General features: G+C 38.5%; 1 protein-coding gene across 7 annotated transcripts in view; it reads left to right on the top strand.

Moving 5' to 3' along the window:
* LOC118831913 (sarcolemma associated protein) overlaps window positions 1–13,203 on the top strand; it is a 150,357-nt gene that overhangs the window by 81,819 nt on the left and 55,335 nt on the right. For all 7 annotated transcript variants that reach the window (XM_036739397.1, XM_036739396.1, XM_036739393.1 and 4 more), the window contains exons 9-10: window positions 1,034–1,171; window positions 3,698–3,866. In XM_036739397.1, the coding sequence (XP_036595292.1) occupies window positions 1,034–1,171; window positions 3,698–3,866 (307 nt within the window). The remainder of the gene's footprint in view (window positions 1–1,033; window positions 1,172–3,697; window positions 3,867–13,203) is intronic.

The raw sequence follows: 13,203 nt of genomic DNA, 5'->3' as shown, positions 1-13,203 counted from the left end.
TACACTTAGCTTTATTGTAAGCAAAGCCAAAAACAAAACAAAAAACAACCCTCAAAACCCCAACCAACAATTTCTCTTGCTTATCATTTCATCTCTTTTGAAAAGTTGACATTAAAATGTCTTCTTGGATTAAATTCATACCTATTAGGCTATTAGGCTAGCTAAGTGTTTCAGTGGTTAGAGTGCCAGGCTTGGAGTTAGGAAGACCCAAGTTCAAATCTAGCCTTAGATATTTAATGGCTGTGTGAGCCCGGCCAAGTCACTTAACTCTGTTTGCTTCAGTTTCCTCCTGTAAAATGAGAAAGATGGCAAACCATTCCGGTATCTTTGCCAAGAAAACCCCAAATGGGGTCATGAAGAGTTGGACATGACCAAAACAACTGAACAACAGTAATGTTAGGCTATCTTCAAAGCAGAGTGTAAAAGCAACAACCTCTTCCCTTACCTTTTTGTTATCTGATTCAGAATTAGAAACTCTCCCAAGAACATGGATTAACTAAATTTAAATTGGAACGTTTAATTCAGTCTCCAAATAAGAGTACTTTATGACATTTACTGATTTATGACAAACACAGAATTAAATTAGGTTTTATTTCTTAATCATGTTGCTTTGGGAAAAGAATAGACTTGTAAATTTAATTTTATTTCTCAGACTTTTGAAGCTCATTTTATATTTACCTTGATATTTCATTCTCATCTGACTAGAAAACAACAGCCAGTGATTACTTTGAAGAATTCAAATAAACCAAAATCTAGATTTATTCAAAAGAGGAATTAGAAAAATTTAATTCCTTTAAATTTTGCTAGTGAATGGAAAATCATTTCAGTTTCTTCAGTGTATTATGTAAAATGAGCTTGTGTATGCCATGTTTTGGCATTTATTAATTGCGCCCCTTCCCCCCACCCTCCCCTTTTTTTTTTCCCCATTACAATGAAAACACTGAGAATATAACAAGATAAGTGTATTTTAATTCTCTTTTTTGTAAATTGAAATTGGAATTTATTTTATTCTAAATGAGTGACTTAATTTCAGCGAAGTCTGAGTAATACTGAAGATGAATGTACCCACCTGAAAGAAATGAATGAAAGGACTCAGGAAGAATTAAGAGAATTGGCCAATAAATATAATGGAGCGGTTAATGAGATAAAAGATCTCTCTGATAAACTAAAGGTAAGTGTTCAACTCCTTAGAGGTGTGCCTCTGTCCCTTAGGACCTAACAGCAGAGACAGCTAATGGTCTCTTCTTGGACAGTGATCTAGGTTGAACAGTTATAGCTAAAATGAGGCATAGTTGATAACATAGACAGTTACTTATCCCTATGATTTCTGCCTTCCTTATCATAGATCCCTGAAAGTTGGGGACAGTGAATAAAATTTCATAGTAGTGATAGAGGAAATCATGTAGATAGAGGAAAAACCCTATGAAAAAGTCATTTAAAATTTCTAGTGTGAACAGGTGGATTTCAGAAAAACCTGGAAAAACTCATGTGAGCTGATGCATTTTTTTTTGGGTTTTTTTTTCCCTTTCAGTCTGTTTCTTTTTTTATAACATGACTAATATGGAAATATGTTTTACATGAGAAAACCTATATCAAATTGCTTATCGTCTTTGGGATGGGGGAGTTAAGGGAGGGAGGGAGAAAATTTGGAAATTAAAATTTAAAAAAATGAATGTTAAAATTTGTCTTTGACATGTAATATGAAAAAATAAAATACTATTTAAAAAAAATCTCTAGTGTTTATGACCCTAGGACTTAGTACCACCTCTATTCAGATTATTTCCTAATCTTCTCCCTAGCTATAGCCTCTCCCTTAGTTTCTTACCTGCATTTCCATTTGCCTGCAGAGCATCTGACTCTTCCCTGGGGGATCAAGAGGTCCTGAGGGCCCTGGGCAGTCTGTGAGGCTTATTCCAGCTTTTATATTACTCTGTTTTTGACAAGGATGACAGTTTTTTACAAGTCCCTGCCAATAACTCAATCTCAGCATGTCTAGAAAGAAATTTACTTTTCCTCTCAGGTCTCCTAAGCCTTGCCTCCCCCCAGCTTTCCTTTTGCTGTTGCTCCATTAACCCAGGCTTAAAACTTGGATGTCATCTTTGGTGCTTCTTTTCCCTTATTTGCCATATTTTTTAAAAAAATAAATTTTTATATATTTTTTCAATTACATGTGAAAACTATTTTTAACATCCTTTTAAAAATAATTTTTAAGTTTCAGATTCCCTTTTTCCCTCCCAACCCCCTTTCTTGAGAAGGCAAGCAATTTGATATAGGTTATACATATGTAGTCGTGCAACACATTTTCATATTACCATGTTGCAAAAGAGAATATAGACTGAAAAAAAGCTCAAGAAAAATAAAGTAAAAAAAAATATGCATCAGTCTGCATTCCAAATTCATCAGTTCTTTCTCTAGAGGTGGACAGTATTTTCCCTCATGTCTTTTGGAATTGTCTTAAATCATTGTAATGCTAACAATATTGCTGTTACAATGTACAATGTTCTTTTGGTTCTGCTCACTTTGTATCAGTTCATATAAGTCTTCCAAGGTTTTTCTGAACTATCCTCATTATTTCTTTGAACACAATAGTATATTTGCCACATTTAATCAGTTGCCAAATCCTTTTTAATTTGCTGCCACAATATTTTCTGCCTTTTTTCCTTTCTCTTCACTTTTTAGTGAGAGTTCTTTCCCCTCACCTTGCCTCTTCCTAATTGGTCTTCCTCCTCTAGTCTTTTACCCAATTTCTCCTTCAATTACTACTACAACAAGCCATTTGCCATCTAGGCCCACCCTCCATTGCCAGCCTGATTTCACCCCTTTTGATTTTCTGGGCTGATTCTGCTATCTCCTGCTCCCTTTTGCAGCCTGGCCTAGTGGAAATTGTGTTGGACCTCAAATCCTGTGTCTTAGACCACCTACTTGACCCTAGACAAGTCATGACCTTTCTGAGGCTTTTTCTTGACTTGATCGAGGCTTGTCATGCAGCTCAGGTGACATTACTATGTGAGGCCCTTTTCTACTCTACTCTCCAACTTCTCTTCACAAGGTGTTCCATACTCTTTGAATTTAGAACATTTTTTGTCCAGCTCCCCTTTGCTTTGGCTTCATTCTTCTGCCTTCTCTCATACTTGTCTGGGGTCCTAAGCCACCATGTGGTTCTAAATTCCTTGTGATCAGGGACTGTTATTTTTCATCTTTATATCTTTTACAGCCAAACTCTGTACCACCAGGCGTTAATAGTAAGCCCTTTACAAATTATAAATAAGTGTCCATTAACATGAAATATTAATTGTTAATAAAATGTTAATAAATATAATAAAGATGCCCATTACCTAGTGGGTATTTAATAAATGTTTGAACTGAGCAAACAGAAAATTAAGTATTTTGCTTAATGATATAGCAAGATACGTAAGGCAGGGAAACTTTAGAAGTAGTATACAAGAAAGTGGCATTGAAAAGAGGACAGACTCCAAGGAATCCATTGTTGGAGAAGTTTGGGACCAATGACGTGATTCTCCCACGTGTGATACACCTGTCCTGTGCTGGCTAATGCCAGGTGGGTTTCTCTTGTGGCCCTTGGCCGGCTGACCCATGGCAGTAGTCACTGGACTTTCATAGTTAGAAGCTGAAGGCAGTTATACAGTTATTTTAAATGTTCCAGGTTGATTTCCTTATCATTTTTTAAAAAAAATAGGCGGCTGAAGGAAGACAAGAAGAAATCCAGCAGAAGGGACAAGCTGAAAAGAAGGAATTGCAGCATAAAATTGATGAAATGGAAGAGAAAGAGCAAGAGCTTCAAGCCAAAATCGAAGCCTTGCAAGCCGACAATGACTTCACCAACGAACGGCTCATGGCCCTGCAGGGTAAGCTGGCCAAGTGAAAAGATTGTCTGGTTGCATTTGCTCTCTTTTCCTCAGTGAACTATCTCTTTCTTGGAATTTGGTTTACAGTCAGGTTATAAAATCTTCAAGTGAAAACTCTTAAAGAGCTCAGAAGTGGAGGTAAGTGTGGCCTAGACTTCTATTTAAAGTTGCACTTTGTCATTCAACTTTTAGCTCTGCTTATTTCAAAATGTAAAGGAAATGACTGATTTATTGGAGAGCCCTAGTTTAGAATTAAAGGGCTTAAAAACACCCCCCCAAAACCCAGAAAAACCTTGAAGCTACCACCAGAGGGCATCACAGTTCAGGCTTTGAAGTATCTCAAAGGAATTGTGCTTATCTAGGTTAGTGCCCTTGGGGGCTTTTTGCTTGAGAAACCACTCTAGCTAGGTTTTATGGTTGTAGTGTATGCCTGGTACACAATTGTGTGCTTTTCAGATCCTTATTTTGTGTTCAAAGCAATGTATTGTTTTGTTTTGTTTTTGAACAAGTGTGTGACAAGAAATTGAGGTCATTTTGTAAAAGTTTAGTTTGAAGGCAGTGAGGTAATCCAGAGTAGCACTAGGTCATTTGTTGCCTTGAAGATCAGTTTAAAAAACATATATTTTCTTTGATCAGGCAATGATACTGTTTCCTAGTTGTAGGGATACAAGTTGATGACCTCTTATCTAAAGTTAATGGATGCACAGAAAAAGGTAGTGTAAAAAGATTAAATATTTTTCTTTATAAACATTTCTGCCCCCTTCTTTTTAGCTAGAAAATGAAACCAGGCTTTTTAAGTGTTTAGAATGTTTGGAATGAAAGACAGCTAGTCTCTTTGTAGATTAGCAGATTCTGGCTTTACAACCTGGTTGATTCCAGCCTTTAAAACCAAACATTCTTTTAGTTTGTAATGATTAGAGCTGAATGCTCTGGTTGGTTTACCTCACTCTAAGTGAGTACATGAAAAGGCCTGAGACTAAATAAGGACCAGGGTCTCCCATTGCATCCTGGGTCATCTCCAGTCATTCTGATGAATATCAGGTCACTGGATCCAGATGGCTCTGGAGGAGAAAGTGAGGCTGCTGACCTTGCACAGCCCTCCCTCACTCAAATCAGAGTCAACTTCAAGTTATGTCATTTCCCTGATGCCATGGTCCTCTTCGAAAACGAAGGACAAATACAAGCAACTCAGTACATTTTTATTTAAAAGTAATAGACAAGTTAAGGAAAAAATGTCCTGAATCTTATTAAATTTGTTTTTTAGTTTTGATTTTTCTGTTTAATTCAAATATTTGTACCATTAGTTTGTTCTGGCATGTTTTATTTACGGTGGTTATAGTGACTTCTTCCTTTCTCCCAGAAAAAGTATCAACAGCTTTCCTTGCCCTTGCTCATTCATTGATTAGGGTATAAGTAGATGGGGTGAATCATTATTAAATTTTGGAAAGCCACACTTAGTTCTTGGGGCTGTGACCTTGCTGTCTGAGAAGCTAGTCATACCTCTTCAGGCCTTCAGGTCCAAACCATTGCTGCAGTATGGTCTGGGGGTGGGGGTGGGGGGGTGGCATCCCAGTCAGATGGCAGGCTTTTGCTAGTCATCTAGATTACATTTCCTTTTTTAAAAAAGATTGTATGCATTGCTAAAATATGGCTGCTCTGCAACCAAGGGATTTTCCTAAAGCAATGATCGCCTTTTTTTTTTTTTTTAATTAATAAACGTTCTAGGGGCAGCTAGGTGGCTCAGTGGATAGAGCACTGGCCCTGGATTTAGGAGGATCTGAGCTCAAATTTGACTTCAGACCCTTCCTAGCTGAGTGACTCTGGGCAAGTCACTTAACCCCAGTTGTCTCTCTCTCCTCCCCCAAATAATAAAAAAAAAAGTTCTATAAGAGTTCTGTATATCAAGGAATTTCTATGTCCTATTGATTGGGTGAAGTCCAGTGGCTTTTTAACACCACTAATAAGAGAGACACAAGCAATGTGTCCTGTGCGAACTGGGAGTTGAAGACATAACTATCGCCTGTTCAAGAAACATTGTAAAATCCTTGAAATAAAGCTTTTTAAACTTCATTAATCTTTGCTGATATTTTTGGGGTAGACCTTTTGTGTATGGTAAAATATACTGATTTAAGAACTAATTTGATCTCATTTCACTTGAAGGAACCTGGTTACTTTTTTTAAAGGTTTAGTTTTTATTGATTCCACTTTTTAGTGCCGGTTTCTATCACTGATTGGTAGTCAACATTTTTAACAAACCAGACTCAATCTATGTATTTTCTAAAAACTTATAGATCTTAAATTCAAAATAATTTGGTTACTTGGCTATTTTGATAATGTGGCATGCAAATTAATTTTTTAAATGATAAAATCCCCTACCCTCCTGACTTTGGAGCAGATATTCTTAATCCTGGACTTAATTGTTCAACAGAATAGTATATCTCACATTTTCAGAGTTAACATAAGCTCCCCTATCTATGTTGTCTTTCCTTCTCAGAACTTAAGTTCCTTTGAGGGGCAGGAACTGTCTTGCATGCTTGTTATTGCATCCCTAGTCCTTAGCCCAGCTAGTGCCTGTCACATAGTAAGTTCTGAGTAATTTATTTTTCATTTGACACAATCTATGTACACACTAAAGCCTTTTTTCTTCCAGCTTGATTTCTTCCCCTTTCCCCAGCCGTCATTCATTAGAATACTTTAAATCCTTTACAGTTTCTTGCTTCCTACTAATGGACAATATTTACATGAGGTACATAAATTTATAATTCTATCATCCTAGATAATTTGAAGCAAATCTTTGTGTGTCTACAACTTTATTGGAGGATGCAGTGTGTTTGATTTTGGAGCTGTTTTTGGAGAATGTGAAAATTAAAAAAATGACTAAATTGGCTATTAATGGATTTAAAGAAATGATAGCTAACGTACAAGGCGTTAAAGTTTCACTGTAATACTTTTAGTTGTTAGGGTAGCTGATTCCTAATTGTGCCCATCTTGGACTTTTCTCACAGCTGTCACTCACTATGAGGCCCTAACTGTAAAATAGCATCACCTGAGCAGTGCTATCTAAGGCATTTTTAGGAGCACTTGCCAAATGCATAACCTCCATTGTTGTAGCTGATTGAACAGGGTTGGAGTATGTGGTTAAATTGTCCTTCAATGGAAGACTGGAGAGTGCAAGAATCTGAAGCTCAGGAAAAAAGCCACGATGCTGACGGTAGGCCAGGTCATGAAGCTGTGTGTGAGTCTTATTTTAATGATAGGATCCAGAACTGGCAACCAGATATTTCTAGAATCTGTTCTTACTCTCTCTATTCAAGAGAATCAGCAGTGTAAAGCTGGAAGAAGCTCAGCTCTCTCTCGTGCTCCATCATAGTGTGAGGTGCTCCTGGGGTCTTCAAAGCTAGGACCATGGAGCAGAAGCCTGGCAGCCTTTTCTTCTGGGTGTGGAAGCCTCCCTTCGATGAGCCAGCTTTTCCTGGGCTACTAGTATGGGGATGAATCCCTTGGCTGGGGCAAACTATCATATTAGAATGGTGTGGAGATTATTTTAAGCACCAATGAATTGTATTTTTTTAGACTAGTTAGATCCAAGTATTCTAACAAGTATAACTTTTGTGATAATTTTCTATTTAATTCAGCTTAAAATTAACTTGAAATATTATCAAGGCTTGCACTGTATGAAGTTGCTTCAGCTATGCTACTTCTCAGGATCATGTTTAAAGAATGCAGTATAACTAATCTCCATTGTCACATTGTAAAATTCTAAATTGTGAGGCTTCTGACCAGGTAGGACTTTTTTGCTTTGGGACTAATGGGTCTCTAAATCACTGTTTCATGTAACATTGTGTCTTCATGAAATCATCAACATTAATGATGATTTTTTTTCTTTAAAAGAAAGAAAATATATAGACTATTAAAAGAAACAAGAACTCTTAGAAGAAATAAGTAAATGTAATTTTTAATAAAAAGGATCCCATCTTAGTTCATTGTTTTAGTTTTGATTCTCTTCACATTCATGCCACCTTATTCAGAATAGGCCTTGGCCACATTGAATGATTCATGAGTTAATCAGTGTGGGTGTCCTCTTCCTCAGGACTTACCACATCCATGTTTCATGAGCTGTTCAGGCCAAAAATGTCATCGCTAGTTTCTCTATGTGTAGCCAGTCTGGTCCTTGTGCAGCGGGCACACGGGTTGTTGGACTTACAGGTGAAGCCTCATTTCAGCCTGAAAAGATGTTCTGGAGACTGCCAACTGGCGCCACCTTCTAGAATCCAGGCTCACTGGACAGCCAGGGAACTCTCCAGGGACTCCATTGGACTACAGGGAGTTTAAAAGTAGTCACATGTCAGAGTCAATAAATAGCTGGACTTGGAAGTCAAGAAAACCTGTGTCAAAAATGTCCTTTGACCTTTACTGTCTGAATGACCATGTGCTTTCTGAGCCTTTTTCCTCATCTGTGAAATTGGGATGATAACAATGCCTAGAATTGTAACTTCTCACTTGTGGCAAGTCTCCAGGGAGATAATGTCTGTGAGGCCATTGGGAATAGTTCCTGACTAGAGTTGTCTCATGTTTTTCTCTCTGAACCATGTGACATCATAGTTTTCACTCAGTTTTTGTGTTGAGTTCACTTTAAAATGAGAATTGATTGAAGGATGAATTTAACAGGGAAGGCCTGGGTGATTGGGACTCAGACCCTTGGAACCTGTGGTTTGTGGTGACTATCAATCATGTGTAAGTCGACAAGGTGATAGGGGCAGGGGCTGTGACTCGTCTAACCACGTGTTAACAGGAAACTGGTAGCTAAACATTAGGTTAAAATAGGGTTGGAACACTTGGAGATGTAGGAACATAGTTACGTACTTCAGGTTCTAAAAGAGAAGATAATGGAGGTAAGTGCTCAGCTAACTTTAAAGCTTTATGTATATGTCAGCCATCAACATCACTCTTGCCCCTTAGATGGTGTGTTTGCTGTGTAATTTGAACTCATTTAGTGTTCTCTGGGTGTCTCTGGATCGGTTGGCCTTCTTTTTGTTAGTTTTCACTCTTTCAGATTTCTGTGGTGTTTAGCATTTTTCCCCTTTAGGGGGCAACATGACACATTCAAACAGTGAAGTTCTTTTGTCTGCATTGGTCCTTCTTTCCTAAGCCACCTTTTGGATGAATTCATTGATGTCTTGTAGTTAGAAGGATCATAACTTGTAAAAAGTCAGTGTCCTGCTCGGGTACAATCAGGAAAGGACAAAGCAAGGGTGAGGGATGGCATTTGAGGAAGTGAGGCAAAGAGTGACAGAGAGGGACATCTAGTCCCCAAATGGTCACATCAGAAAGAAGCGTGTTTTGTGCCTGTTGTGTATGTTCTCCTGTTATGTCGAGATCACATACAGAAAAGGAGTGAGGTAGTGGAGGGGAAAGAGGGCTCCCTTAGCTAAATGATGTTTCTCACTTCTTTTATTTAATGGCCCTTGGCTGAGTCAGCTTCCTTTGTGTGGGCAGATGTTTCATTGGATCAAGACTTCTATCGATAGGGCCACTTCCTCCATTGTTACAGATCGAAGCTCATCCATCCGTGTCTCACTCTCCTGGGTGACTGTTCACTGTACTCCCATAAGTTTTCTTCTGTGAGTACACTCAGCATTGCTCCAAAAAAAATAGTAATTGTTTGTAAAATATGACTAGATAACCTCTCCTCTGCCTGGCTTCTCCATCACTAGCTATCTGTTTGATGTCTCGGTTTGGATGTCCCATCGACAGGCTCAGAGCTGGCCTGGTTTTCTTTGCACACTCTCATTGAGCTCACTCTCTGCTAAGCGGACATCTGATAGGGAGCTTTCCACCTCTTTCCCAGGCACTCAGATTTTTATTCATATCTAGCTTTTGTTTTTGCATTACTTGCACTTTCCCTGGTATTTCTTCCTCTATTTCTCAGCCATTTCTTAAAACAGAATTTTTTTTTAAAAGGAGGAAAAGGAAGGGAAGTTATATAAAGCTAATTGCTACGTCAAAAAATGTCATGCCTTGTATGTGGTACTCGTCCTCTGCAAAGGAGGGTGTGGGGGAGATATCTCTGATCCTCACTTTGGGTTGTTTTCATCTTCATTCTGTTTCATTGCTGAGGTCTTTGGTGTATACTTCACTTTGTATCAGCTCATGTCAGTCTTTGCATGTGACTCTGTGGTCACTGTGTTAGTGGTCTCTTGTAGCTCAGGAACATAATGTTGTGGTCATATACAACAGCTTGTGTAGCCATTTCCCAAGATGGTGTGTGCCTCCTTTGTTTTTAGTTCTTTGCTACCACAAAAAAGGTGTTTCAAATATATTATTTACAGAGCCTTTCTTTTTGTCATTGACTTACTAAGGGAACATACGTGGCAGTAGAATCTCAGGGTCAAAACAGCTCAAAACAGCTAGTTTTGTCATTGTCTCTGTGTAATTCCCGATTGTTTTCCAGAGTAACAAGTATTAATTCGTTACTCGATTTGTTACCTTGGATGGACTGCATAGGTACGTGCAGTGTATCAGTGGATTTCTGCATGTGGTGGGGAAGTTAAGAGTTGTGTCGTATTTCTGTAATTCCCAATTGCTTTTCGGAGTAACAGTTGTATTAATTCATGACTGTCAGCAGAGCCTTAGTGCAGTGCGCCTGTCTGTCCACAGCTCCTCTAGCATGGGCTGCTCCCATCTTGGCCAGTTGCTGGGTTGTCATGTTGAATTTCTTGTTTTCTGTTTATATCCTTTGAAAACTTATCTCTTGGGGCCTTATTCTTCAGAATCTCTTGGCCTCTTTCCTCATCTTCGTGCCTCATGGCCCGCATCTAATCCGCTGCCGCGTTCGGCTGTTGATGCTCCAGCTCCATCTCCTGCATCTCTTCCCCTCTCTCCACACTCACAACTGCCCGTGTATTTTTGGTCCTCAGTTGCTCTCTCTACTCTGACCATTGCCATGGCCTCCCGATGGGTCTCTCTGCTTGTGGGCCCTTCCTTCTCGGCCTTGCCATGTTGCTGCCCTCTTCTGGGACCTGCAGACTTTGATTCACACCCTGGCTTCTGCGGCTTCTCCCAGCGGGACTGTAGGCCCGTCACATCTCTTCTCAGACTCCGTTTCCCTACCCGGGAAATCAAATTCAACTGCTTGAGTTTCAGATCTGTGATGAAAGGCAAACTCCCTGCTCTTGTCTATTCTTCTGGCCTTATTTCTGGTTACTCCTTCAGTTTTTCCTTCTAATCCAGCTGGACTAGCAATGGCAGACGTGTGAATATATGTTCATGTTAATGACACTGGATTCATTCTTAAGAGAACTTCTTTTTTGCACTTTAGGCAGATCTTTAATTTCATTCACTTTCATCTCTCACTCTGCCTTGGCTCATTGTCTTTGAGTGGTTGTGTCTTCCATTCCTCAAAAATGTTACTTTTTAGCCTTATAAATAAGCCTTTGAGCTAGGCCACATGAAGATTGAAGGGACTCCATCTGTTGTAGGGTCTTTTTGAAACCTTTTTACCTTAGTAGGCAGTAGAGGGCTTAGCTGCCCTAACAAAGCCTTCAAAAACCCAGTATTCCTTCCATCCATCATGAGACCTCAGAGAAGTGCTTATATAGATTAAGTGAATATGTGTGACTGAGAGTAAAAAGATTTATTGAAGAAGCCTGATGAAAATAAGTGGACAAGCCTTTATCTTAAGTTTATGTCTGCTTTGCTATTTTGTCCTTTTTAAATAATGATATAATACTACAGTAGAGCAAGCTGAGTGCATGAAGAAATGAGGAAAATCATTTGCCAGATTAAAAAAATATAAAACATAATTTAGAGATGACTCATTGGGGGAAAAACAAGATAGTTTTTTTATGTCACTGATAGGCTTTTAAGCATTTACATGTTCATACTTAAGAAAAATAAGTAGTTTTAAATAAAATTGTTAATAGGCTCCCTTGAAAATTAATTTGGTTTTAATGTGGGCATAAATGTTAAGAAGAAAAAAAGGTCATTTAGGGTTAAATTAGCTAACATGAAACAAAAGTTATTCCACGATGAATATTATTTCAGTGTGCTCCAAATGAGTTAAGAATACTTCTTAAAGGTTTTGAAAAAATATAAAAAGAAAAATAATTTCTTTGCCTTTATATTAAAGTTATACCTTTAAAGGTTAATATGAGTAAAAAATAGAAATAAGTGTACAGCTAGCTACCAGGGCAGAATGATCTTGTTAGAATAATTCCTTCCTCCATGTCCTTATTCATACATAAAGAATTAAGCTTTGTTTCTGGCAGTATCAACCTACAAATGTACAAAAGATAACTTTTAGTTTTCCTAGTTTTGTTGTTGATTCTAAAGGATAGCAACAAAACTGATGCTTAAAGGTGTTTCTTTATTAGAGCAATTTCTTTCAAAGAGTCGCAGGGACTGCTCTTTTCTCCATCATTTCCTAGCTTGCCAGAGTGAGTCCAGAGCGTTTTTCATTCTGACTTGATATGGGTGGGAGGATGTAGAATGGGGAAAGGAGGAAAAGAGCCAGTGAGAGGCCAAAGTGAAAAGCTTGGACTTCCCCCTTCGGGGAGGGGCAGTGCTCCCAGGACAGGCAGAGGTGAAGGCCAGCAGGTGGAATCACTTGAATGCCCGTCTTTGTGGGCTAGAACCTGGGGCAGGATAAATGGTTGTTAAATTATGGGCTTCACCAAGGAAGTAGGATTTTTACTATGTTGCACCAGAATGAAGGAGGTTTCAGGATTTGTAGAAATTTATTAAAACTCATACTGTACAGTTAATAAAAATGGTGGTCATATGTCATGCCCATGTTTAAGTACTTAATGACAATGAGATAGTAATGAGACTTTTTCATATTTAATTATAAAACCAACAGATTAGTCTCCAAGACCATAACTTAGAGGTGAACATCCTGGTAGAGGATATTCACCTGGACTGGCCCCTCTGGGGAATATCACAGTTTAAATTTGAGAAAAAGAAGTCTTGGTAATGTCAGCTTCCCTTTACTTAGAGATAAGGAGGGCAGTTGATGGTTTCCTTATAACCTGTAATTTCCAGGTAATTAGCAGCAACAGGCTCCAGTGGCTTGGCTTCATGGACAATACCAGAGATTACAGGTGTTCTCTCTTTGGTAATTTCCCATCCTTTCCCTTTTTGGTCTTTATATTTTTGTTTCCTCTCCTCCCCTCTTTTTTTCTCTTCTCTTTCTTTTCTCTTCTCTTTTCTCTCTGCTCTGCTCTTCTTGCACTGAATAGAATGCCCATGGTGGGTACTTAATATTTGGATTGGATTGGATTGCATTAGAGTGAATATAAATTCTTCATGAAAAACACAATGCCTTCTGTGTTCTAAAAAA

Source organism: Trichosurus vulpecula, chromosome 9 (genome assembly GCF_011100635.1).
Source record: "Trichosurus vulpecula isolate mTriVul1 chromosome 9, mTriVul1.pri, whole genome shotgun sequence".
NCBI lineage: Eukaryota > Metazoa > Chordata > Mammalia > Diprotodontia > Phalangeridae > Trichosurus > Trichosurus vulpecula.
This window is presented reverse-complemented; position numbering and strand designations above follow the sequence as displayed.